Genomic DNA, 25,893 nt, shown 5'->3' with positions numbered 1-25,893 from the left:
AAGGGAAGAAATGTGGAGAATTGCCTGAAACATTTTGTGGGGAGGTGAACATCATGTAGTCATTTTACCTAAAGTACGTAGCATTAGTCAGCATTTGCCTAATTGCAAGAGACTGGGAAATGTAAGTTAGCCAGGTACCTGAGGGAAAGAAGAAATAGATGAAGTGAGCATTTGGTTAGTGTCTCTAATAGAGTTATGTCTTTCTGGTTACCGAGTGTCCTACCGCAAGTAGAGCATGCTTCCTCATTCCCCAAGTGAGACAACCCCAAATTCCATCCAGTTATTGCAACCAGCTTCAAGTTCAAGATCTCTGAATGATGACATGGTTCATATATGGATACAGCTCCTTGATATTCAGTGATATTTGCACAAACAAAACCAGTTACAGAAATCTTCCTCCTGCCACCTGGCCCAACATCTGACAGTCAAGTAAGGATAAATTTGTTTTAAAAACTGCATGTGGGAAAGAGTACATCAGAGGAATGCAGAAGGCACTGGTCTATTGCAGTTATGATAAAACTTCTGGCAGGAATTTTGAGATCCTTTCAACCTGGCAGTAAGAATATATCCTTGATTTCAATTTTGCTATCTGGAATGAACTACTTATTCAACGTTCTTCATAGCTCTCATCTACTCTTTAGCAGGTTTTTTCTCTATAAGCACATTTGAAATAAAGGATGGGGACTGACCCTCCTCAGAAACCTCTAAAGTTTTGCAACCCATTTCCTCCCTGAGCAAGTCTGGGAGCCCACAAATACTTCTAATGACAGAACATCCAAAAGCTGTTAAAGAAGAGGCCTTTTTTTTTTCTCGCATTATAAATAAATGAACTCTGTTTTTGACAGAGAGAGAGAGAGGTATCTATTCAGCTACATATGCTAGTAGCAACTCCCAAAGTTCTTTCCTAAATATAATTCTCAAGGTTGTCTTTTTCCAAACTTTGTCTCCTGTCCTAAAGCTATCATGTTTAGGAGGAAATACCACAATTCTATTCAGATCTGTACTGAAGCCAAAAGACTTAACGGACCTCTGTGCACAATCTTATCATTTGGAACTAGAAGGAATGATTTTCTCACCCTTTTCCTTTTTTTTTTTTTAAACTTGCAAGGTAACAAATTTTTGTCACATACCATCTCTTTTCTTCTATCAACTTGATAAACACAGGTAGTAAAAGTCAACACTCACTACCAACATTACATTTTCTAGCCTTTCCTTGGAACCACAGGGCACGGGTTCACATTCCAAGTAATTACAAATGAACTTTTAAAAACTGTTTCATTGTTGTATTACACAAATCTCATTTTCTAATAGCAGATATCTGTTCTCATCTTGACTGACTGCTAGACCAATGAATGTCATGTACTTTGGATTTATTTTTACAGTAGCATCCTCCTTCCACCACCAATTTCTGAACCAGAGTAACAGTACATGTCTATCAAAAAATCCCTAGGGGCGCCTGGGTGGCTCAGTGGGTTAAAACCTCTGCCTTCGGCTCGAGGTCATGATCCCAGGTGCCTGGGATCGAGCCCCACATCAGGGCTCTCTGCTCCGCAGGGAGCCGGCTTCCTCCCCTCTCTCTCTGCCTGCCTCTCTGCCTACTTGTGATCTCTGTCTGTCAAATAAATAAAATCCCTAATTTCATTGGTTTAACAATAGTAGGTGTTTGTTTTGATAACTTAGATCCAGTTGGCTTAAGTGGAGGAATAAGTAGAGGACTATGATTCTGTTACTTAGGTTTCCAGGCTGATCATTGTTGTTACATCTTAAAAGGGGGGCGGGTGTCTTCTAATATCTTGCTGTGAATTGACATCCAGCAGAGAGATTCAAGAAGAGTGGAGGATACAAGAGGATTTTATGGGCTAGACCTGGAAGTGGTTAACACAATTTTGGCCCATATTCCACTAAGCAATTCTTAAGTCAGAGGACCTCAACCTAACTTCAAGAGATGTTGAGAATTATAGAGAGTGTAGTAATTGATTTGATTAGGCATGCCAATCTGTCAGAATAGACAGGGTTAATTTCCAAATAGATTATAGGCTAAACATAACATAAACCTATAAAGAGTACTAAAGGAAAAAAAGAGTACAACTGTTTATGTCAAGAACTTTGCAGGATATGGGGGTTTCATGGGACTACGCTGGGCACTCAGGAGACAGACGGGGGACAGAGCAGAGAAAGTTTTCACTGATGGTACACACCTCAAAAGAGATGTTACTACTTCAGGAGACACAAATACCCCTGAGGGCTCTTGTTCCCTACTGAAAAATAAAAAAGCCTATCACTGTAGGTCACTACTGTCAAGAGAGCACAGGTGAAAACTCATTGTGGCTTGGGGAAGGGTAAATAGAAAAAAAACAAAACAAAAATTGGATACCTGGGGAGGGTAAGGAAGCTATCCTGTGCCCAGACTATGAGCTAGATCTCCTAACTTGGGGCGGGGCAAGAAAGTCTTCCAAACAAGATTCACCAAAGATGCAGAGAAGAGTTTAGTTGTCACAAAGAAGAGCAGCAGAATTACGGGATCCATCTGCAGTCCTTTAAGTATGAAAACCACCAAAGATTTTGAACATCAAGAACTCAAAGAATTCTTCCCATGAGTCCTTTCTTTGAGGACTCTACCAGAGAATAAACCTCATCCAAACAAAAAAAATGACTGGGAAAGCTTCAACAATTCAGCTCTAATATATACTTCTTCAAAAAATCTGAGATGAAAACGAAAGTGCAGTAAGGGGGACATGCTCTGTATTCTATATTCTCAAGGTTGACTTTTTCCACCCTTCACCTCGTCTTAAAGCTATCATTTTTAGGCAGAAATACCACAATTTTATTCAGATCTGTGCTGGAGCCAGAAGTCTTAATGGACCTTTGTGCATGATCTCTTATCATTTGGAAATAGAAGCAAAGATTTTCCCATCCTTTTTTTTTTTCCTTTTTCTTTTTCTTTTTTTTTGGTATTGCAAGGTAAGAAATTCTTGTCACATCCCATCTTTTTTCTTCTATCACCTTGACAGAGGTTCCAATGAAATAAAAGTAATGCAACCAAATATGGGAGGAGAATAAACTCAATGAAATGAGAGGAGTAGAATAAACTCATTAAATATAATTTAGGTGAGGGGCACCTGGGTGGCTCAGTTGGTTGAGCTGGCTCTTGATTTCAGCTCAGGTTGTGATCTCATAGGTTGTGGGATTGAGTCCCATGTTGGGCTCCATGATCAGTTGGGGGGGCTCTGCTTGAAGTTTCTTTCCCTTCACCCCTCACCCCACTTTTGCACATATGCTCTAATAGATGAATAAATCTGTTAAAAAATGTAAGTTAGGTGAAAGAGAATGTCATTAAAAATGGACAATATTGATGGTGATTAAAAGAATTAGGGACAATAGGCATTAAAAATGGTATAACCATTAGAACAGAAATATTAATCTTCCCACACAACAAATATAATTTGTTGAGACAGCATGGCAAATACAGTTTGAAGAGAAATAGTAAATATAATAAATACAATAATTATAACATATTCTGACAGAATTGAAAACAAACATATTCACTTATCAACAAATGTGCAAGGGTTGAATTTGCCTATTAAATGGAAAGATTTTCAAGTTGGCTCATAAAGACATAACTGATACTCTATTCAAGAAACACCTAAAAGAGACTGATTCAGAAGGGCAGGAGAGTCAAATGTATTCCAGGCAAATGGGAGCACTAAAAAAGCCGGGAGAGCAACACTGATGTTAGATCAAGTAGAAAGCAAACAATACAGTAGGAAAAGATTTTTCGAACTATGATTTCAAATTCACATGCAAGAATGAAATAAAAGGAAACTAAAAAAGGGGAACCATCTAATGATATACAATAAGTGACAGAAAAACATGATAAAAAAGTGAATAACAAAATCAAAAGACAGCTGACAAATTGATAAATATTTGTAATACACATAACAGATAAAGGTCTAATATATTAATATATAAATAAATCTTAAAATTATAAGAAAAAGTAAAAAACAACTCACTGATAGAAAAATAAGCAAGACATGAAAAAATTCACAAAAATAGATATAAAAGACACAAATATTTTTAATGAGTATTCTACTATACTATACCTGTAATTAGAAAAATGCATTGTAAAACTACCCCAAGGTAACATTTCTCAACTATCCAATGGACAGAATTTAAAATGTAGAACACCTTACTCTATTGCAGAGGCTGTGGGATCACAGGACTCTCTCTTGTATGACTGGTGTTAAGCTGAATCTTCACGGTGGAAAATTTAGCAGTAAACAAAACTACATATATACTTACCTTCTGACTTAACATTTCTACTCTAGCAACTTACCCCAAAGTCCTAACTCCAATAATATGAAAACATTTTCTTTGCTATATTTTTTGTAACTACAAGATATGGAAAATAACTTGTATGCCCAGACACAGATGAGTTGCTGAATAAATTGACAGGTCTACCTAATGAGGTACTAGAAAGTTTGTTTGTTTGTTTGTTTTGGGATTGTTTTTTTGTTGTTGTTGTAAATAAGGAAAATCCTTATGGACAGATGTGCAGTGATTCCAGGATATATTTTTAAATGGAAAAAAAAAAGTTTGGTTTGGTTTGGTTTTGAGAGACAGAGGGAGGCACAGTAGGAGTGGAGTGCTGAGGGAAAGGAACAGAATATTAAGCAGGATCCATGCTTAGTGTGGAGCCTGATGCAGGGCTCCGATCCCATCACACTGAGATCATGACCTGAGCTGAAATCAAGAGTCAGACACTCAACCAACTGAGCCACACAGGTGCTGCCTCCCACAAAAAGTTTATAAAATGGCCAGGAATATTAATTTTTGTATTAAGAGCAGGAAATAATATATAGACATGTATTCGCCTATGCAAACAGAAACAAAGAAAGCATATATCAAGGAGATGGATTATCTACAGGGTATGGGGGTAAAGGGGTAAAAAGAAAAGAAACAATTTGAAGCAGGAGTTGCCACCTCTTAAACTATACCATTTTGTGCAGTTCTGATTCATGGAATAATGTACACGTTTCACATGTGTAAAGAAAAAATATAAATAAAATTACCAGGGATGGAAGGAAAATTCTTTAAGTAAAACACATCAGAAATGTGAATTAAAGTGCATTTTAAATGAAGTACTATATGGAAGGGAGGCAGGGAAAATGCACTAACCGAGGTCACGTTTTGTTATTATTACTCTAAAAATTGAGACGTAATTCACATACCATAATATTCACTCTTACAAAGTACAAAATTCAGTGGATTTTTGTATATTTACAAAGTTCTGCCACCAACACCACCATCCAATTTCACATTCATCAACCCCCCCCCACCAAAAAAAATAGCATCCGTACCTATTAGCATGCATTCATTATTCCTCCCTCCCTTAGACCTTAGCAATCACTAATTTACTAATTGATTTCTATGGATTCATATTTTGGGTATTTCATATAAGTTGAACCATATTTTGTGTTTGGCTTCTTTCTTAACCTAATGCTTTCAAAGTTTATTCGTGTCATAATACATACCAATAATCCATTTTTATGGCTAGATAATATCCCATCATATGTATATACCATTATTGCTTATTCAGTCACCAATGCATGGATATTTGGCTTCTTTTTGGATATTATGAGTAATGCTACTATGAACATTCACGATCAAGTTTCTGTTGGAACATGTTTTCTTTAAGGGTCTACAGCTAAAAAGGCAGGTCATATGAGACTCTGTGTTCACACCAGTACACTTGATGGTATCCCATGAGTCTTTGAGGATCTGTTGTTCATTCCCCACCCCCCCAAGATAGGTTAATCTCAATTGACCTATCTTTAGTTTCACCAAATCTTTCTTCTGCCTGCTTCAATCTGCTGTTGATCACTTATGTTGAATTTACTCTATCATTTAACTTTTCAATTCCTTAATTTCTTTTTGTCTCTTCTTTATAATTTCTATTTTATTATTGATATTCTCTGTATGGTGAGGCATTATTCTCAGACTTTTAGTTCTTTAAATATTGTTTCCATTAGTTCTTTGCACATATTCTCAAAATGGTTTATTTAATGTCTTCATTGAGTAAATCCAAAGTCTGGAATTCTTTGGGGACGGTTTGCTTTTCTTCCCCTCTGTGTATGAGGCATACTTTGTTTCTGGATATGTCTTGCATATTCTTGAAAACTGGTCTTTAAAAAAAAAAAAAAGATTTTATTTATTTAACAGATCACAAGTAGGCAGAGAGACAGGCAGCGAGAGAGGAGGAAGCAGGCTCCCTGCTGACTAGAGAGCCTGATGTGGGGCTCGATCCCAAGACACTGGGATCATGACCTGAGCCGAAGGCAGAGGCTTAATCCACTGAGCCATGCAGGCACCCCGAAAACTGGTCATTTTAAGTAATATAATTATATATCTAGTGCGTATCTAAAAATCAGATACTCCCCTTCCTAGGGCTTGTTGTTGTTTTTTGTTTTTGTTTAGTGCACTGTTTTGAACTTTGAAGTCTTTATTCTTTGTTGTGTGTGGCCATTAAAGTTTCTGCTCCATTAGTTTAGTGGCCCACTAATAACAAGACAGGATTTCCTTAAATGCCTAGAGCACTTCTGTGATTTTGCTGAGAGACTGCGTGTGCATGCATGCATGTGCGCGCGCTATGGCACACCTTCAACATAGCCAGGAAGTTGACGATTCCACCTGAGCCTTCATTTCTTGCTGGAGCAGAACCTCAAGGTCAGCTGAAGTGACATTTTAGGGCCTTCTCAGCTCTTCCTTGAACATACACACAGCCCTATGCAAGCATACATGACTTGCTTAATTCCAATATATATCAGAACTTAACTAAAATCCCTAAAGATACCGAATTCCCCAGATTTCCTTTTAAGCTTTTTTTTTTAAAATTTTATTTCATTCATTCATTTATTTATTATTTTCCCTTTTAAGCTTTTTGACAAATGTTTGCCTCAACTGTTATTCACTGTCCCAAGCAACTGTGATGCCAAAAAATTACCTCTGATCGTTTTTGCAAAGTGGTATCAGGAAAAGGCTTTCACACTGAGCCAGTTCTCAGTCCAGTGGGGTCTTTCAGTGAACTACCACTTTGGTCACATAATGATAATTCTCAGTGAATATATTGTTGAAGAAGATCCAACCCTGTTCTGCTTCTCCTAGTGACTGCCAGGCTGCTGGTTTTCACAGTAATTATGGGCTGTTGGTTTTCAAAACCACCATGGATCTGAGGAGTGAAAGATGCAAGTAGGGAAAGTTAAAATGTGACAAAGATCACTGTTCTTATCAAGATTCATCCCTTTTTCTTGAAAAATACTCCCTGGATTGCCGTAAACCTGTGCTTAACTCCATAGTTCCAAAAAAGTTGATTGTGATAATATATACGGTTTCCTCACTGCTTTTTATGGGGAAAATAATTTCTGTACATCTTCACTACACCCTTTTTGCTGATATCGCTCCAGGTAACTTTCAAACTTAGTTTTGAGACGGAATGTCCTCAAGCTAAAGAAAAAAGAATTCTTAAACATATACTGAACTTTGGCTAGTAGACTTGTATTCTGCATCAGTCAGAAACTCTGAAACTAACTTCTGTGGTATTCTAAGGTTGAGAAAACAAGTAAACATACTGTGGATAATGGGAACCATCTTTCTCACTGTTAGATGGCAAAAGGACACAAGACACAGCTTGAGTTGGCCCCCACTGGCCAAATTAAGGACAATCTGAGCATCAAAGTAAGTAATAGATTTCTACTTCTACAGTGATAGGAATTAGATTTCCCATTCTAGATTAAATAACTAGAACAAAGGATTAAAAATATGACTTAGGTTTTCAGACAATGGACAAAAAGCAGTAGAGCACAGTAATACATAAGAGAGTGAAAACCAGTTGAGTGTTTTAGTTCACTGCATGAAGTTTCCCAACTATGCTACAGAGGGAAGGAATCCCAGGTAACTCCGTAGCTTTCCTGAAGAGACAGAGTTTAGGGTTTGCATAGGCTACTGTGACTAGAATTTGTGAGGCAAAATATAAGAGAGGACGAGAGGAACAGAAAGAAAAGCTGGAGATGTGGCAATCTTTGGAAGGATCCCCTTAAGTCTATGGCGTAAGACTGATCTGTGCAATGTGTGTGAGGCATCTACCAAGGCCAGGGGAAAAAATTCACTAGAAAGGAGTTTGTGAAGCAACTGACACTGGGCCAGGTATAGTGAAGCAACTGACACTGGGCCAGGTATAGTTTGTATTCTCATCTCACTGAAGTAACAGAAAGATCTGACAGTAGAAAAAGCATTACGCAGAGTGCTTAAAATGGTAATGCCTCTGGATTCAAACGAGCCCTGGGCTAAGCTTTCCCAATCTCGGCTTTGCAGACCCTTTGTACTTGATAATTCTTTGTTGTATATAATGTAGAATGTTTAATAGCCCCCCTGGCCTATATCCACTAGATAGGACACACAATGTCTGCAGACATTGCCAAATGTACCCTAAGGGTAAAATTGCCCCAAATAGAAAATGGTTGCAGACAAGGTCATTAAAATAGCTACTAATATTCCCTATGTTCAAGGCAGTAAAGAAAAACCTCAACATGGTTAAGAAGACATATGCAATTATTACAACAGAAACAACAGCAAAGAGAGAGGGGGAAAAAGAGAAGAGTAGGAGAATGAGGATGAGGAGGAGGAAGGTAGAGGTAGGAGGATGAGAGCTGAGGATAAAGCAAATTCCATAAAATGTTATCAACTGGAGAACCTGGGTGAAGGATTTTGTGTGATAAAGAATTTGGCTTTGTCCAAAGAGAGAACTGCCTTTTGCCTTTGGTTTCTTGGAGGCATCTATGTAATACCTGATAGAAGTATGTTTGTTTAGGACAGCAGCTGGCTACACTAAAAAAGACAAACCATGTAACTGAGGATTGGGGATTTGAGGTCATGTATTAGCAGTCATCTGGAACAATCATTTGAGCAATCAAATGTATGCTGATGCTTACATACTGCAGCCACAACAAAAAATCTGCACACCAAAACGTCAGTGAGCTTCTGAGACTGGCAATACCCAATGCACATCAATGCCAGGATGGTAAGGCGTCCTGAGGACAACAGAGGCTTTGTGTTAGAACCCTCCATAGTCTATGCATCTCTTCGACAGGTTTTAGTTTGTACCCTTTCCCTGTAATAAACAATGACTTCCAAGTAGGTTTCAGTAAGTTCCAGGGGTTTTCTAGCAAACTTGAGAACCTGAGGGTGTTTGGGGAACCCACCCCTGACCAACTCCATCTCCAAATCTGCAGCTGCTGTCAGAAGTGACAGTGGTCTTGTGGGGGCTCTTCTAACTCTGTAGCTGGACCCTAACTCCATGCAGTAGGGTAAGAAGCCTTGGCCAGACTTGGTGGTCTGGAGGACACTGCTCTCAACCTCGCGGTCTGGCTAAATCTGGATAGCCATGGAGCCATTTTTCTTTCACTTTTCCTGTAATAATTTTTCATAATTAAAATTTAATTGGAATTAATTTTGCATAATTTAAAAGACAAAAGTAGAAAAAAAATTCTGCTTTCAACACAGTAAAAATAATTTCTTCTGTATAATCTCTTGAATTCCATTGCTCTGGTTATCTAGATTCTTAAGTTCTTGAAATGACAGAAATGATTCTCCACAGCTTATGAATTCCTGCAAACAAGGGGGTTTCCCTGTCATTAACAGTAAGATGGAATTTAGTTATCTTTGTTTAGTTAACCAAGAACACTTAATTTCTTCCAGAGAAGTGAAAGCGAAACATCTGCAAGGATTTTTAAAATTCCATTTTCCTTTGAAATAACAGTACTCCATAGAGGGTAGTTCCTTCCTCAGTGAGTCATCTCATCACAGCATTCAGTTATCTGGAAATGCTTCTTCAATCATACCTCCTTCAGAGTTTAGCCTTTTGAATTCTAATCCATGATTCCACAAAAAAATGTTTCTATAAGTATATGGTCCAGTAAATGTATGTTATACATTCTTGATTTAAATAAATATTTCTATGCAGTGACATTTATAACAAATTACTGGTTGTGTTGCTACATGTTGCCTAAAAGAGACATAATTCTGAAATCAAAAACTGCCTGGCATCTATTTTAAGATAGACAAAAAGTAGACCATAAATAATTACAAATAAAATAAAAGTATTTGTTAATTTATTATCTCTATACCCATATAAAAGTTACTATCTTAGCTTTGCTAAGAATAACTTTCAGTAAAGGTGATCTCTTTTAAATTACTACAATTTCCTCATATTTTCCATTATTATTTTAATGTATCTTCTCAAAATTTATTTTCAAGGCAAGACAGAGTTAAACCTGTGAAATACCCTTCATGTTAAACACAAATGAGGAAATCTGAGATAGCTATAATCTAAAAATTCTTTCATACAGGTAACAGCATGGGTATATTAATAGTTGATTTGAAGTAGGCTTATGGAAACATAACTTTAATAATGGGCTGGTTCACAAAATGAGGTACTATACTAATCAATCATCAAATGTAATTTTTTTCCCCTGAAACACAGCAATTTTAGATTGCTGTTCTTTTCGCCTCCTGCTTGCTTCCCACGAAGGATGAAGAGGCAGCTGTGATTGCTGTTTTGTATCTTGAAATCCTTTTTGTGTACTCTTATTAAACAGATTCTTGAGCTGAGGTTCATTCTGCTGAAAACCTGGGAGGAGAAAGCAAAACAGTGAGAAAGAACCATATACCTACATAGCATGTAAGAGAAACAGACTTCATTTTCTCACATCAGTATTTAAGGAAGGAATTTAGTTTTACTTAAACGGAATACATCACAGTTTAAAAATCTAAGTCCAACAGGGAACACTGTGAAATTGAAATATACCTATCAATAGACAATTCTGGGACACATGCTTTCTATTCTATCATCTTTCTTCCCAATCTTTTAAACAGATGTTTGTTGTCTGTCTCCTAATATATTTTGTGCTATCTTATTTACATTTGCAGTAAGAAAATAAAGAATGCAGATGACACGGGAGGCCAAAAAAGTCCCAAAAGGGCATCTTATATTTTCAAAGGAGTATCATCATTAGCTTAAGATAACTGTATATGGAGCAGATGTAGTCAGAAAATTAACATGTATTTACTAAGATATTGGATTTGACGACACTGATGGGAGAGATATATTTTTAAAGGGCTACTAATTAAGTCCATTGCCTTCTATTACTAAACATAAAATTATCATAAATTACCAAATTTACTCAAATAGAAGACAAGGTTCTTTTCCAATCACAAAATTATCTACCAGATAAGAGTTGCATGTTATAAGATACTTTATACTACGTTATTTTGAACAATGAAGTAGTGTTTGGGAGAGACACACCAGCCAGAAAACACATGAAACAATACACATTTATAGAATCAGGGGGGAAAAAGGGGAGACAAAAATATAGATTTTTTTCTTTGAAGTAGTCCTAGGGATGCATACGTTTTCCACTGCAGGTTAGAGTGACACTCACTGTCAAAAGTCTTTTGACAATCTTCTTAAAAAGCCAATGTCATAGTGTTATACAAACAAATGCACATGGTTTGGAATAACATTTCCAAAATATTATTGTACAAGGAATTCAAAATGTCCTGAATCTTGTACAAATCACATGTGGTCTAAAAACCTCATATAATACTCAGGACGGTTCTAGTAATGAAGAACCAAGAATTTAAATGTTAAATGAATCTGTCGCATAAAAAATGGGATTCAAATAAGGCAGGATTCTAAATTAATATATTTTATGTAATTATGGAAAGTAAACTGATATGTGCAAACAAACGGATCAATACTATAAATATATAAGCTAAGCAAAAAACAAAAACCCTTTTATCACTTGGGCCTCCTTACGGGAAAAACATGGGAATGCCTGAAGTTTACAGTTTTCCAGCTGATGAATATAGGTCAGTGAAGCAGACTGCCATGTGTCTGCCAGACCTAGTTTTCTTTTCCTACTCGGTGCACAACCTGGATGCATTGCCCATCCTGACTACAGTTAGATGAGGCCACATAACTGAGTTCCAGCTAATGGCATAAGAACAAAAGACCTGCCTATAAACACCTCAGGCTTGATCCTTTAATCCTCTCTCTCTGCTGGTAGGGAGCACAGCAAACACCTGGAGGCAAAAGATGGAAGAAGTACAAGGAGCTGACAGTGAGGAATGAGAAATGCATCAGTAGGATGTGGTAGTTACTTGTTAAAGCATGCAGTCTACTACAGAGAATACCAAAGTGGTACCTGGAAGGAGAATTCAGCCGTAAAAACAGCATACAAATTTGGCAGTGGCTTCACAGTTCAGTGGTAGGTGGTAAGGAAATGGACACTTTAGGTTGCAAAGTGTACATGCCTCTTATGCTAAGGAACTGGGTGGCCAGTGAGAATTTGGGGAGCAGGCTATGAGCCTATGGAGTTTGCAGCACGAGAATAAGCGGATGGAAAAAATTAAAAAATTAGTGTACTGATGGCTCTTTGGCAATGGACTAAAATCAGAGAAAGAACTGGCCAGAGCACAGGCAGAAACTGAAGGGAACAGGGTGTTCAGATATTTGGGAACTAAGGTTCAAAAAAGCCTCTGGACTTCAAACAGTAAGAGATAAGACTGAGAAAGATTTTAAGCAGGAAAGGTCTATGGAGATCCAGCCTCTGAGCAGAGTTACAGGTCAAGTATAGTCTTCTCAACCAAACCTGAGAATCTTAATACAGCAGATACTGAATGATGGTGGGGATGGGAAAGAAATACCCTCAAACACAAAGAAGGCAAGTTTGAAAACAGCTCTAGGGGAAAATTGTTGGTGTGGTCACTAGCTCATGGATGGTCTAAATGGAAACCAAGAAGTCAGAAATCCATTACATTTCTGAGAGACCTGTGTTGTGGAAGAAATCCTACATCTGGGCTGAAAAATTCTCTTGACTATTAAAGACTTCGAACTACCTTTAGGACCATGTGTTTTTACCAGTCACCTGGGGAAACTCCCAAGGAAATTATACCAAATGTCCACTTAAAATGTGCCCATGGAACACAGACCTCCCCAGATCACAGTCTGAAAACACAAAGAACAAGGGATAACGAAGTTCCTGCAGATTGTTCACACTTTCGTTCAGGTAGCAGACATGCTACGTACCTCCCAATTTTCCCTTAACTGAATGGGAGTTTGTATTATGGTTACCTTGTCTCTGATCTGCCACTAAATAAATACTTGGTATGAGCTGGGGACAGGCAGTCTGTCTTAGTGACCAGGTCATCAAATTTTGAGCAGTCACATCTGGGAGACTGGACGGTTTAAGTATCACATCATTGGTGGATGAGGCTGGGCTTTGAGCTTGGATGCAGGGACTGGGGTGGGACTATGAGCTGGCTTCCTTGGGAAGGAGATAAAAATGTGCTCTGTGTGGGAGGGACAGTGAAATGAGCACCTGGTGAGAGAAAGGATAGTCACTGGCAGAGAGTTATGTGTTTAAGTAATTCAAATTCCTTTTTCCTCCTAACCACACACTTAGACTGCATTTCTTAGCTCCTCTGTGGCTAGATGATGTCATATAATTGAATTCTGGCTAATGAAATGTGAGTGGGCAGAACTGATTCCTGCCACATTCAGACCTGGCCCATGAAAACCTCCTGCAAAACTGTCCATGTACTCTTCCCTTCTGGAGGACTATCTGGAAACTGTAGGAAGAAGGAGCTAAAAGATGAAAGGAGCCTGATTCCTGAAATACTATATGAAACACAGCCCCTTTGTCAACTCACAGTGGACTGTGATGCGCATGGAAAATATATTTTTATTATTTTAAGCCAGCGAGAGTTTGGAATTCTGTATAGAAGTCAGCCTACCCAAATATATGTAATGTGATTTGTTATGAATTAATGTGAAAATCCTTTGATTTTACACTGAACTTAAAAAGTAACATACTTGTTGCTGAATGTTTAATTGCATGATGCTAAGATATAACTTAAAGTTGTATTTAAAATGTAAGGAATGTACTAGTTTAGTTAAAGATAAATCAAATAGACCCAATATTTCCCGGTAAGTTTTGCTTATGTCTTTCATACTAGTAGTAGACAGGTAAAAACAAATACGTGAGCAATTAAAATTTAAAAATTATACTGATAATTGAAAGATCTTCTTGTCCCCTTCCTGTGGGTACATATTTCATTCAGGCTATTTAGCAACCAAAATTTTTCATCCTTCTACTCTGGCAAAGCATTAGTCAATTTCTTACCAAGGTCAGGCAGCTATTAACACATACCTGGGGTTTTGTTTTTTGGAGCCTGTTCTCTGTAATTTCTAAAAAAAGAAAAAGATCATTAGAGCTTGAAAAAGATAATTGACCTTAAGAAGATAACGTTAAAAAAAAAAAACCAAAAAACAAAAAATAAAACAGGGATAAAACTCACTCAAAGGACTAATGAACTCCCTCATCCCACCAGCAATCAATAAAAAAATGATAAAACCCAAGGTTTTAGTTGTATCAAAGTCTGTGAGACCCCAACAATACCGCAGAAACTGGGACTTTCCTTTTCACCATCCTTACAGGGACTTCTGGTCGTAAAATATCCTATCTTGGTTACTTGTGTCTACTCTTGAGGACTACACAGACAAAGAATTTCAAGTCTTCTTAAAGGAGGAATGAGTCACATATTACACAAATTCATTTTGTGGGAGATGGAGAGCAAAATGGTGTGTTATTCTCAAGTGAGGAAAAAAAATGGAGCCTTCTGAAGCATGTTTGGGAGACATAAAATTTTTTTAAATTAATTTTAAGGTTTCAGATATGGTTTGCGTCTTTTCCATACTCTTTGGAAAATGTATACAACATGTGTTTCTATTCTATTAAAAATTATCCCTGACTTACATATAAATAGAAAAAAGTTTTCTGAAGAAGGTAGCTATTACTGAAGAAATTAGCTAACCATGATGTTTATCCTAAAATGTGAAAATATTCCCTCCCAGATTAGAGCTACAAATGAAATGAAACCTATTGGTTTTTAACAGAAGAGCTGAGGAAGGTGGTGGTTAGAGACGCCTGGGTGGCTCAGTTGGTTGAGCCGCTGCCTTCAGCTCAGGTCATGATCCCAGGGTCCTAGGATCGAGTCCTGTATCAGGCTCCTTGCCAGGTGGGGAGCCTACTTCTCTTTCTGCTTCTGCCTGCTTGTGCACATACGCTCTCTCTCTGACAAATAAATAAATAAAATCTTAAAAAAAAAAAAAGGTGGTGGTTAACAACAGGGACAGAGACAGCAACATTACCAGATATAAAAGAGTCTGGAGAAACTTGCGGTTAGAGCAAACTGTATATACTATTTATATACAGTATACACTGAATATACTGTATATATTGTATATATACTGTATATACTGAATATATATATTCAGTATATACTGAAACAGCAACAGTATATAATGAAACAGCAATGCACAAGGAAATGACTGATGTTTACAATAATGGCCATCAGTTATCAAGAAAAGGAAAAAAAAAGAACCACCATTCTTTTCAGAAAGTTCTGTTTAAAGAGTAAGATATGAGATGTTTTCAAAAGGTTTTCATCAAAAGCAAACTCAAAGTTTGAAAACTTTGACAATCAGAAGAATAAACTGAAATCTGCTAGACAAATTATTTAACTACAGGACTGATGTGGCACTGCTATATGTGTATTTGCATATACTATCCAAGTATAAAGTTTGAAAGGACCAAGTCCAAACACGGGATGTGGTGTATAAACTACATGTACATACAGAAGAGATTCTCTTCTGCCATTGCTAGGATGTGCAGATATTTCTTATCTTCAAAAAAAAGTTAAAAACGAACAATTATTTCAGGATAGAAAAAAACAACTCTTACCTTCTAGAATTTTTAGATCCTGATAAAGAATGGAAAAACACAGACTCAAACTTCCTTGATTCTGTACTTGGCTTGTTTATGTCATTTCTTATACTCTGATGGGTTTCGAGTGTATCTTCCTCAGGTAACACTTTTTGTGGAGGCTTTTGTTCCTTAACTGAAGAATGGCAACTACTTTCCTTCTTTCGTGTCCTCCTGACTTTCCCAATGAAGAAGTCATCACCACTGTCACTCTCCTCAGACATGGAGGACTGTTTGTAAAACCTTTCCTCTGTGCTATCATCAAAATACTCCTTTTCTTCTTCTTGTAATTCTTCTCCATCACTGTTATCATCAAGGGAGCTACTGGACTCTTTCCCTTTTTTGATTTTACTTAAGGTTTTCATTTTTGGGTCAGCAGGTATCTTCCGGGGCTCAGAAGAAACTATACCAGCCCTTTCAGAAGGCTTTGATGGAGAGTTTGGAAGGTCTACAGCATTGGGTCCATGTTCCATCTTGGTTCTTTTTTCTTTTGAATTTATTGGTTTCTTTGCCAATATTTTGGCTTCTTTCTCTTTTTGCTCACTGGTAATAGTTCCTTCATGCTGTAACTTACTGGCATCATCATTTGAACACAAAGTGTCCTTGGAATGATTTTCTTCTAAAGCAGTCTCTGATGATTTAACTTCAACAACATTTTGTCTTGCATCTTTAAAGGCTTTGACAGCAGCTACAACAGAAAAGCACATGATTTGTTTCATCATTAAAACAAATAATACAAAACATCACCACTTCAGTACAGTATTTATTAAATTATTTGCAAACACTTAAGAGGATAACTACAATTAGATTAAATATATATCACAGGTCTGAACTCACAAAAGAATTTTACTGACTTCAAAACCGAACTTGGAAGAAATGCTCAGAAGTATTCAATTTAAAACTCTTAAGATTAACCATCCTTTCAGGCCTTGAAGCTATGAAAAATAGTAAAAACTTCACTTGAGGGCGCCTGGGTGGGTCAGTGGGTTAAAGCCTCTGCCGTCAGCTCAGGTCATGATCCCACGGTCCTGGGATCGAGTCCCACATCGGGTTCTCTGCTAGGTAGGGAGCCGGCTTCCCCCCCTTCCCTCTCTGCCTGCCTCTCTGCCTATCAAATAAATAAATAAAAGTCTTAAAAAGAAAAAAAAAGGAAAGAAAATGGACACATCTTAAAAAAAAACCTTCACTTAAATATAAATAAATAAAATTAAATGGCAACTTAAATTTCTTTAGCAATAACATATTGATATGATTATGGTGCATTATAAACTATGTTTTCAGACATAAAAATATATTCTAATCTGTGACAGTAACATTTAATTCTTTCAACACAGATTATTTTCACACATGAAAATTATGTGACTAAGTGGCAATATCAAAAGCAATACATGCATTACATCAATATTTAGCAAATCAATTATATTCAATATTACCATAAATGTGTTATATATAATATAAATGTTTTAAGATATTAAAACTTAGGTTCTAATAGGTTCTAAGAACACAGATTTAATTAGACTTCAGAGAACTTCCATATTTTTAGGCACCTTGCCACATTTAAAAATATTTGAAGAAGGTATTTATAAAAGGTTCTCAAAACAAACAAAAAAACTCCCAAAGAAATAAAATAGCCATGTATTCAAAGTCATATACACAAGTGCATTTAAGTACATGGCTTAAAAGTCATTTAATACAAACCTTTTAGCACATCTATTTTTTTCTTCAGAAGAGGATGCATTGCTAGTCTGGCAACTGCTCTTTCAGCTGCAGTAGAATCAGGCTGCAAATTGAAACAACAAACGTGGGAATAAAAAAAAAAGAGTGCTATTAAGTGAATAAAAGAAAATGTATCATAATTTTTAAAAATGAGAGTTAGGAAACAGGAGTTTGATACTATTCTCATTAGATAAGTCACTTGTATAATCTATGATAAAGAAAAAGAAAACTCATAATGCAAAATACAACTGCCCCTGAAATAAATTAATTTGTCATGTAATCAACCGACAAATATTCTTTAGGGTCTTAGTATCTTTCCAGAACTCTGGAAGGCGTCCTGTGAGATATATAAAAAATGCAATATAGCTTGTGTTTTCAAAGAGGTTAAATCATCTAGTTAAAAAGACTAAATTAATATGAATCAAAAAACATGAGAGTGCTCAGCTGGGTGATACAATTGGTAACTACTGTAATGTTTGAAATTCCAGTTAATAGAGATGTCAATTATCTGGTGTTAAATATTTGTATTTTGAAAGTCTAGTATCTCTACTGTATTTTCAGAACCTTCTACCACCGCTTGGCTAAGAGTGAACAACTTCATAAATATCTGATGATGACTGAATTGGGACTGATTATCTATTTATTATATTTATGAATATAGAAAATTCTTGATTTGGGATAATTTCTTTAAATATCTTCTGTGGGTTGACAACTTCTAAATTTCTAATCACTACTCTAACTTGAGCTCAAGGTTCATATATGAACCTCCTACCTGACATATTAAAAACGAATTTTTTTTTTTTTTTTAGTAGGCTTCATGCCCAGGGTGGAGCCCAACAAGGGACTTTAACTCATGACCCAGAGATGGAGACCTGAGCTGAGATCAAGAGTTGGATGCTTAACCCACTGAGCCACTCACCCCGAGAATTCTCTTGATATCCTCTCAAACTTAACTTCTTTAGTCTTTCCTATATTACTATGTGTAATTTCACATTTGTTGGTTGCTGAGGACTAAAACTTTTAAGTATTCTTCTATTACATTTCTCCTCCTTCATGGCTCACAATCAGTCCGTTAGCAAATCTTGTGGATCTAAATGCAAAACCATGTTCAGGACCAGTCATTTCTTACCACTTCTACTCTTAGAACTTTTGACCAATTCACTAACATGTCTCACCCGCAGCACCTATGTATTACATTCAAACTTGATCACTTGCTCCCCCACTCCTGATTTTCCATAGAGCATCACAATGAGTTTTTAAAAAGGTAGCCAGATCAAGATATGCCATTCTCTGTTCTTCTTTAAGCTTTACTGCCTTCTGATGCTTAGGCTATGTCACTGTAAGCTCTTCTTTTCCTGCCACACTGTACTCCCCAATATATACATGATCGATCATCTCTTATTATTCACATATCTCCTCACATGGTATCTGAACAACACCTCCCTTAACTCTTTATCTACTTATCACTTAACATCGCATGCCAGCAGATACTTTCCCATCTATGAGGCAGGGGCTCTGTTTTCCTCATTCCTATAGACCTAGGGCTTGGAACAATAAATGGTAACAATCTGCATTCAATAAATATCCCATAAAACAAATGAATACATGTCAGTGTGTGTCAAAAGAGAGCTGTCAGCTTCAAGTGTCTTTATTTTAAATTTCTCTTCACTGTTAATAGCCCACTATAAAACTTTTTTCCCTCCTAGTAATACAAACGTGAGGACATTAGTAAATACAAGATGATAGCTGTCTGAAGTTTACTGTGTTTGGAGGGCTTATCTAGGCAATGTTACCCATAGAATAACTTCTTTAAATTATATCTGTGGTCTAATTACTTTGTATATTGAAGAATATCCCTCTAAAATTTATATCCAACTACAAACTCAGAATGTACCTTACATGGAAACAGGGTCTTTGTAGAGATAATTAAAAGGCAGATATGCTGGATTAGTGTGGCCATCAATCTAATATGACTGATGTCCTTATCAGGGGGACACTTGGATACAGGCACAGGGAGGGAAGAAGGCTGAGGCAGAGACTGCAGTTATCTTGCCAAAGCCATGGTTCACCACAAGTTGGAAGAAGCAAGGAAGGGTTCTTCCCTAGAAACTTTCGAGGATCTTAGCCCTACTGTCATCTTGATTTCAGATTTCTAGCCTCCTGAAACATGACAGAATACATTTTGTTGTTTTAAAGCACCTAGGTTTGTGGTACTTTGCTAGAGAAGCCTTAGGGTAACTATAAACTTTGATTTTCTTAGGCTCTTACATATATATTTTTTAAAGATTTTATTTATTTATTTAACAGAGCGAGAGAGAGAGAGATCACAAGTAGGCAGAGAGGCAGGCAGAGAGAGAGGGGGAAGCACGCTCCCCACTGAGAAGAAAGCCCGATGCAGGGCTCAATCCCAGGATCCCGAGATCATGACCTGAGCCCAAGGAATATATTCGACCCACTGAGCCACCCAGGAACCCCAATTAGGCTCTTTGATATTGCCTCTGTTTAATCTTGTCCAAGAAACGTAGGCCATCTGGAGACTATTCATTATACACAGGGTTAAGATAAGCCTTTGCTTCTTCAATACCTTGTGGGGTTTTCTGAAGTCCAATACGGGACTTCTTACCTATTTTCTCTCCCTTGGAGATAACATGAGAGAATCTGGGAAGAAAACCTAGTGCTGGTATCCTAAGTCACTCAGTAACAAGATGGGCTGCTGAACGTATAAGTCAAATATGTATGATTTAGTTTTATAGGGTATATATTAAAAGCTGTAACACAGAACCCCTGATGAGGGACATTACTTTTCATGCTGGAAAGGCCAACATGATAATGAAAATCAAGGATTAGGAGCGCCTGGGTGGCTCAGTGGGTTAACCTCTGCCTTTGGCTCAGGTCATGATCCCAGGGTCCTGGGATAGAGCCTGCATCGGGCTCTCTGCTCAGCGGGGAGCCTGCCCTCCCCCTGCCCCGTCTCTCTGCCTACTTGTGACCTTTCTCTCTGTCAAATAAATAAGTAAAATCTTATTTTAAAAAAAGAAAGAAAATTGAGAATCACATCAGAATACTAGAGTCTACATGCTTCCAGAGAGAGAAAAAATTTTCTCTAAATAAATAAATAAATAAAAAATCAGGAATCAAAATTGGAGGTCAAAGATAATTGAATAAAAATTCTGTAGGAAAATGATTCCTAAATTAGAGAAGAATAAAAAAATACTTCCCGACATGCAAGGTTTAAAAAAGCTTACATCTGTTGAGCCTTTCTCCTTAGGAGGTACTAGCTCCATAAAGTAAAGAAGGATACAAAGGACAAGGAATGTATGGGATATAAGAAATGGGAGATGCAGGATGATAAGGAGATTTAGAATACCTGGTGTATTAAACAACTTTTCCTTTTTTTAAGATTTTATTTTATTATTTTTTAAAAGATTTTATTTATTTGACAGAGATCACAAGTAAGCAGAGAGGCAGGCAGAGAGAGAAGAAGGGAAGCAGGCTCCCTGCTGAGCAGAGAGCCTGATACAGGGCTCCATCCAGGACCCTGGGAACATAACCTGAGCTGAAGGCAGAGGCTTTAAGCCACTGAGCCACTCAGCTGCCCCAAGATTTTATTTATTTGAGAGAGAGAGCACACACATGCACGAGTGGGGTGAGGGGCAAAGAGAGAGAGAAAAGTGGGCTCTTCCCTGAGTAGAGAGCCCCATGTGGGGTTGATCCCAGGATCCGGAGATCATGACCTGAGCTGAAGTCAGACCCTTAACCAACTGAGCCACCCAAGCATCCATGGTGTATTAAACATCTTGAGAGATTTCAGTAACTGAAGAGCAGTTTGGTATTACACGAGAGAGAAGACAGGAAACTAACAAGGAAAAATAAACTATAGGAAACAAATATTGTGCAGAAAAGGAAAAATAATCATCACTCACGACATGATTCCTAGTCAAAATGACAAAATCCCTAAATGCTCATCTAATCTGAATTTGACCCAAGTGCCTTAGGAGGATGGAAGGGATAAGGAAGGTACATACATGACAGAAGGTCTGGAAGAGGAAAGAGATCTAAATTCTTATAAACCATCATAGGAAGTCAATAGCTAATACTTAAAATGTACTAACAGAGACATATTAATGTGTGGAGTAAATCCCCTGAAAACCAACTGAAGTTCAAAGTCAGGAAGTACTAATGGAGAACTGTCATTTTCACAAAAAAGTCTTGTAGAAATACTTGACTCTCAAAACTGGTGGCTCGCAAACTGGCTCATGGGCCAGTTCTCACCTGTTGCCTGTTTTTAAAAATAAGGTTTCAACAAAACACAGCAAAATTCATTCATTTACATACTGTCTACAGCTCTACTATGTCACGCAGAGAATATATGGCCTGCAAAGCCTAAAATACTTATTATATACAGAATACTTTACAGAAAAAGTGTGACACCTGCTCTAATAATATACAAATAGAATCCCTGGTGGGCATAAACTAAAAAATTAGGAAAAAATACAAAGTAAATTTCTGGCAGGTTCATGATGTTCTAAAGTTAAATTTAAAACAAACACATGGGGTGCTGGAGAGGAGAAGGGAGTTGGGGGAAAATGTAGGGGGAGACGAACCATGAGAGACTTTGGGCTCTGAGAAACAACCAGGGTTTTGGAGGGGAGGGGAGAGGGAGGTTGGGTGAGCCTGGTGGTGGGTATTAAGGAGGGCACATATTGCATGGAGCACTGGGTGTGGTGCACAAACAATGAATTCTGGAACAGTGAAAAGAAATTTTAAAAAACCCTCAAAAAAACCTAAAACCAAAAAACAAACAAACTAACAAACAAACAAAAAACAGGGGCACCTGTGTGGCTCAGTCAGCTGAGCCTCTAACTCTTGGTTTTGGCTCAGGTCATGGTATGGGGTTATGAGACTGAGTCCCTTGTCAGGCTCTGTGCTTCACAGGAAGTCCGCTTGAGATTCTCTCCCCCCACTCCCTCTGCCCCTACCCTTCCTCAGATGTGCTCTCTAAATAAATAAAATAAAATCTTAAGAAGAAAAAAGAAATAAAACAAAACACTATCACAACAGACTTTTGTTGCCATATCAAAGCAACAAGTTATAGTCTTAAAGCATTAACTGTTTTTCCTAAATGGTGACACACAACTTGAGATTTTGGCTTAGTAGATAAAATTTGGTATTCAGTGAAAAAGCAGAATGTTTTAATTGCCAGGACTTACTTATCTCAGTAGACTTAAATGTAAAAACAATGACAACAATACCAATTAGTTCTGAGAAATGTCAAGTCCCAAGAGCCTGCCCACCCCCCACCTTACAAGGAAAAAGAAGACCCTCCAGCAGCAGCTGTTACTCTGTAACTGCTTCTTTCACTGACTGTATTTCCACTTTGTAGCTACTAATAACTCACCTCAGAGATAATCCCTAATATATGAACAACTGTATTTGTAAAACAGATAAACTAGAAAATAACTGTTCTAATCACAAGCTGATTTCACATCTTTTGGATAAGAAGTTATGGGAATCCTAAATATTTTGAATGTGTTCATAAAAAATTGTTTGAAAACATAACTACTATTGTTCCAAATCTCTGCTTTGACAACTTTTTTTTTTTTAAATTTTAAAGGATTTTCTTTATTTGAGAGAGAGAAAGACAGCATGAGAGGGTAGGTCAGAGGGAGGAGCAGACTCCCCATGGAGCTGGAAGCCTGGTGCAGGACTTGATCCCGGGACTCCAAGATCATTACTTGAGCTGAAGGCTGTCGCTGAACCAACTGAGCCATCCAGGCGCCCCTTCTTTGACAACATATTAAAAGCTCTGATGAACTGTGTATTCTTTTTCCCAGAGCTAATTACATCCCATCATCCTAGATGTAACAAGGTTTAGAAGACCACTGATAATACTTGCATGTTTAGTGCTGACTCTAAGTAAAAACTATTTTATTAGAATTATTTTATCATCAAGTTTATTTAGCAATGCCCTGGAAGATAACCCAGAGTAACTGTGAATCAGGGCTCTGACTTCAATAAATTCTATTTTTTTAAAAAAGGCCCTAGAATAGGATTTATAATTCTAAAATTATGTTATTACTCTAATAAATGAAGACATCATTATCCTTGGATGTTGTATGCCTTCCCTTATAACGGTGCTTTCATACTGCAACCTTCATGGAGGACTTACTTGAAGAGAATATCAGGTTAACAAGAAGTTAAGATTGATTTTTAAAAAAAGGTCATTGCAGGGCGCTTGGGTGGCTCCGTGGGTTAAAGCCTCTGCCTTTGGCTCAGGTCATGGTCCCAGGGTCTGGGGATTGAGCCCCACATCAGGCTCTCTGCTCAGCAGGGAGCCTGCTTCCTCTTCTCTGCCTGCCTCTCTGCCTACTTGTGATCTCTGTCTGTCAAATAAATAAATAAAATCTTTAAAAAAAAAAAAGGTCATTGCATTGCATAACACCAGGGGTGCCATCACAATGGGGGAGTGTGCGGTATAGAGCTTATGCATCCATATGTAACAGTACCGAGTTCAAAGAACATAAAAGGCCTGAATTTACAAGGTATACAGATATATACAATTAAGCAGTTACTAATCAGGTCCAATTACTTAATAATTTAATATCAAGAATTATATAAACCCCAGCTTTACTTCTGTAATTAAATGCAATTGGTGTGTGTGTGTTTAAAAAAGCAGTAAATGTCATCAGTAAATAATTATATTATTCTGTTCAAAGTGTTTTATTGCTAAGAGTACTTCCCCTCCCCCAACAAAGACTTTTTTCTTTTGAAAGATTATTTATTTATTTATTTGAGAGAGAGAGAACAGAGTGAGCAAGAACAAGAATGGTGGGGAGAAGCAGAGGGAGATGGAGAAGCAATATCATCAAAACCAACAAAATGCTTAGGGATAAATACAACAAAGAGATCTGTACACTGAAAACTGTAATACTTTAATGACAGAAATTGAAGAGGGCACAAAAAATCAAAAAGGGATCTCATGATTATGGACTGGAAAAATTGATATAGTTAAAATATCCATAATACCCAAAGTCATCTATAAATTCAAAATTATCCCTATCAAAATCACAATGGCATTTTTCACACATATAAAAAAAAAATTCCTCAAACTTGTATGGAACTACAAAAGACTCCAAATAGCCACACCAATCCTGAGAAGGAACAAAGCTGGAGGCATTACACTTCCTAATTTCAAATGATAGTACACAGCTATAGTAATAAAAATAGTATGGCACTGACATTAAAACAGACATACACAGCAATGGAATAGAACTGAGAGTCCAGGAATAAACAAATGCATATACAGTAAACTGCTATTTGACAAGAAGGCCAAGAATACTCGAAGGGGAAAAGAGAGTCTTTTCAATAAACGGTATTGGAAAAACTGGACACTGGTATGTCAAAGAATGAAACTAGATCCCTATCTTACATGACTCAGAGAAATCAGCTTGAACTGGACTAAAAAACTTAAATGTGAGAGAAAACTCCTAGAACATTTAGGGAAAAAAATTCCCTGACACTGGTCTTGGGAATGTTGTTTTGGATGTGACACCAACAGCACAAGCAACAAAAGCAAACGAAGTGAGGCTACATTAAACTACAACTTTATTGCAAAACAAAAGAAACAACAACAAAGTGAAAAGGCAATCTATAGAATCAGAGACAATAGTTGGAAACTGTATCTCAGATAAGGGGCTAATATCCACAATATGGAAGGAACACATACAAGTCAACAGCAAATAAATATAAAATCTCAATGGTGACTATGTAGAAGAGACTTATTCTCTTTCTTATCATTAATAAAGTTACCATTTATTATCTACTACAAAAATATAAAATCTGATTAAAAATGGATGGCAGTCTTGAGCAGGTATTTTTCAAAAGAAGAAATGGCCAAAAGATACATGAAAAGAAGTGCAACATTACTAATCACTAGGGAAATGTAAATCAAAACCACAGTGAGACACTATTTACACTTGTTAAAATGGTTACTCTCAAACAAGAACTAACAAGTGTTGGCGAGTATGTGGAGAAAAGGGAGCCCTGCAGCACTGCTGGTGAGAATGCAGACAAGTACAGACACGAGGGAAAAAAGATGAGGTTCCTCAACAAATTATAACTAGAGCTACCATATGATCTAGCCATCTCACTTCCAGGTATACACCTGAAGCAAAAGAAATCACTATCTCAAAGAGATACCACACTCAACTGCAGTATTATTCATGATATCCAAGACCCAGAAACAACCAAGAGCCCACTGACAGATGAAATGAAAAAAGAAAACATGGTGTATACACAT

At 37.2% G+C, this 25,893-nt stretch overlaps 1 protein-coding gene and 1 long non-coding RNA gene across 4 annotated transcripts in view; both read right to left on the bottom strand.

Annotated features, from left to right (window-relative positions):
* Positions 1-89: 89 nt before the first annotated feature.
* LOC122916376 lies at positions 90-9,497 on the bottom strand. Of its 3 annotated transcripts, XR_006386177.1 has the most exons (4): positions 8,985-9,497; positions 7,001-7,225; positions 6,656-6,781; positions 5,243-6,182 (listed from the first exon to the last, which is right to left on the bottom strand). It is a non-coding gene; the product is annotated as an uncharacterized LOC122916376 (long non-coding RNA). The 3 variants fall into 3 exon arrangements; XR_006386178.1 differs by lacking the exons at positions 5,243-6,182; positions 6,656-6,781 and adding an exon at positions 90-138; XR_006386176.1 differs by lacking the exon at positions 6,656-6,781.
* Positions 9,498-9,698: 201 nt separating this feature from the next.
* SRFBP1 (serum response factor binding protein 1) overlaps positions 9,699-25,893 on the bottom strand; it is a 67,105-nt gene continuing 50,910 nt past the window's right edge. Inside the window, exons 5-8 of the mRNA XM_044263626.1 lie at positions 17,577-17,658; positions 15,858-16,566; positions 14,265-14,302; positions 9,699-10,681 (exon numbers count right to left, since the gene is read on the bottom strand). Of these exons, the coding sequence (XP_044119561.1) occupies positions 10,497-10,681; positions 14,265-14,302; positions 15,858-16,566; positions 17,577-17,658 (1,014 nt within the window). The 3' untranslated portion in view covers positions 9,699-10,496. The remainder of the gene's footprint in view (positions 10,682-14,264; positions 14,303-15,857; positions 16,567-17,576; positions 17,659-25,893) is intronic.

Source organism: Neovison vison, chromosome 1 (genome assembly GCF_020171115.1).
Source record: "Neovison vison isolate M4711 chromosome 1, ASM_NN_V1, whole genome shotgun sequence".
NCBI lineage: Eukaryota > Metazoa > Chordata > Mammalia > Carnivora > Mustelidae > Neogale > Neogale vison.
This window is presented reverse-complemented; position numbering and strand designations above follow the sequence as displayed.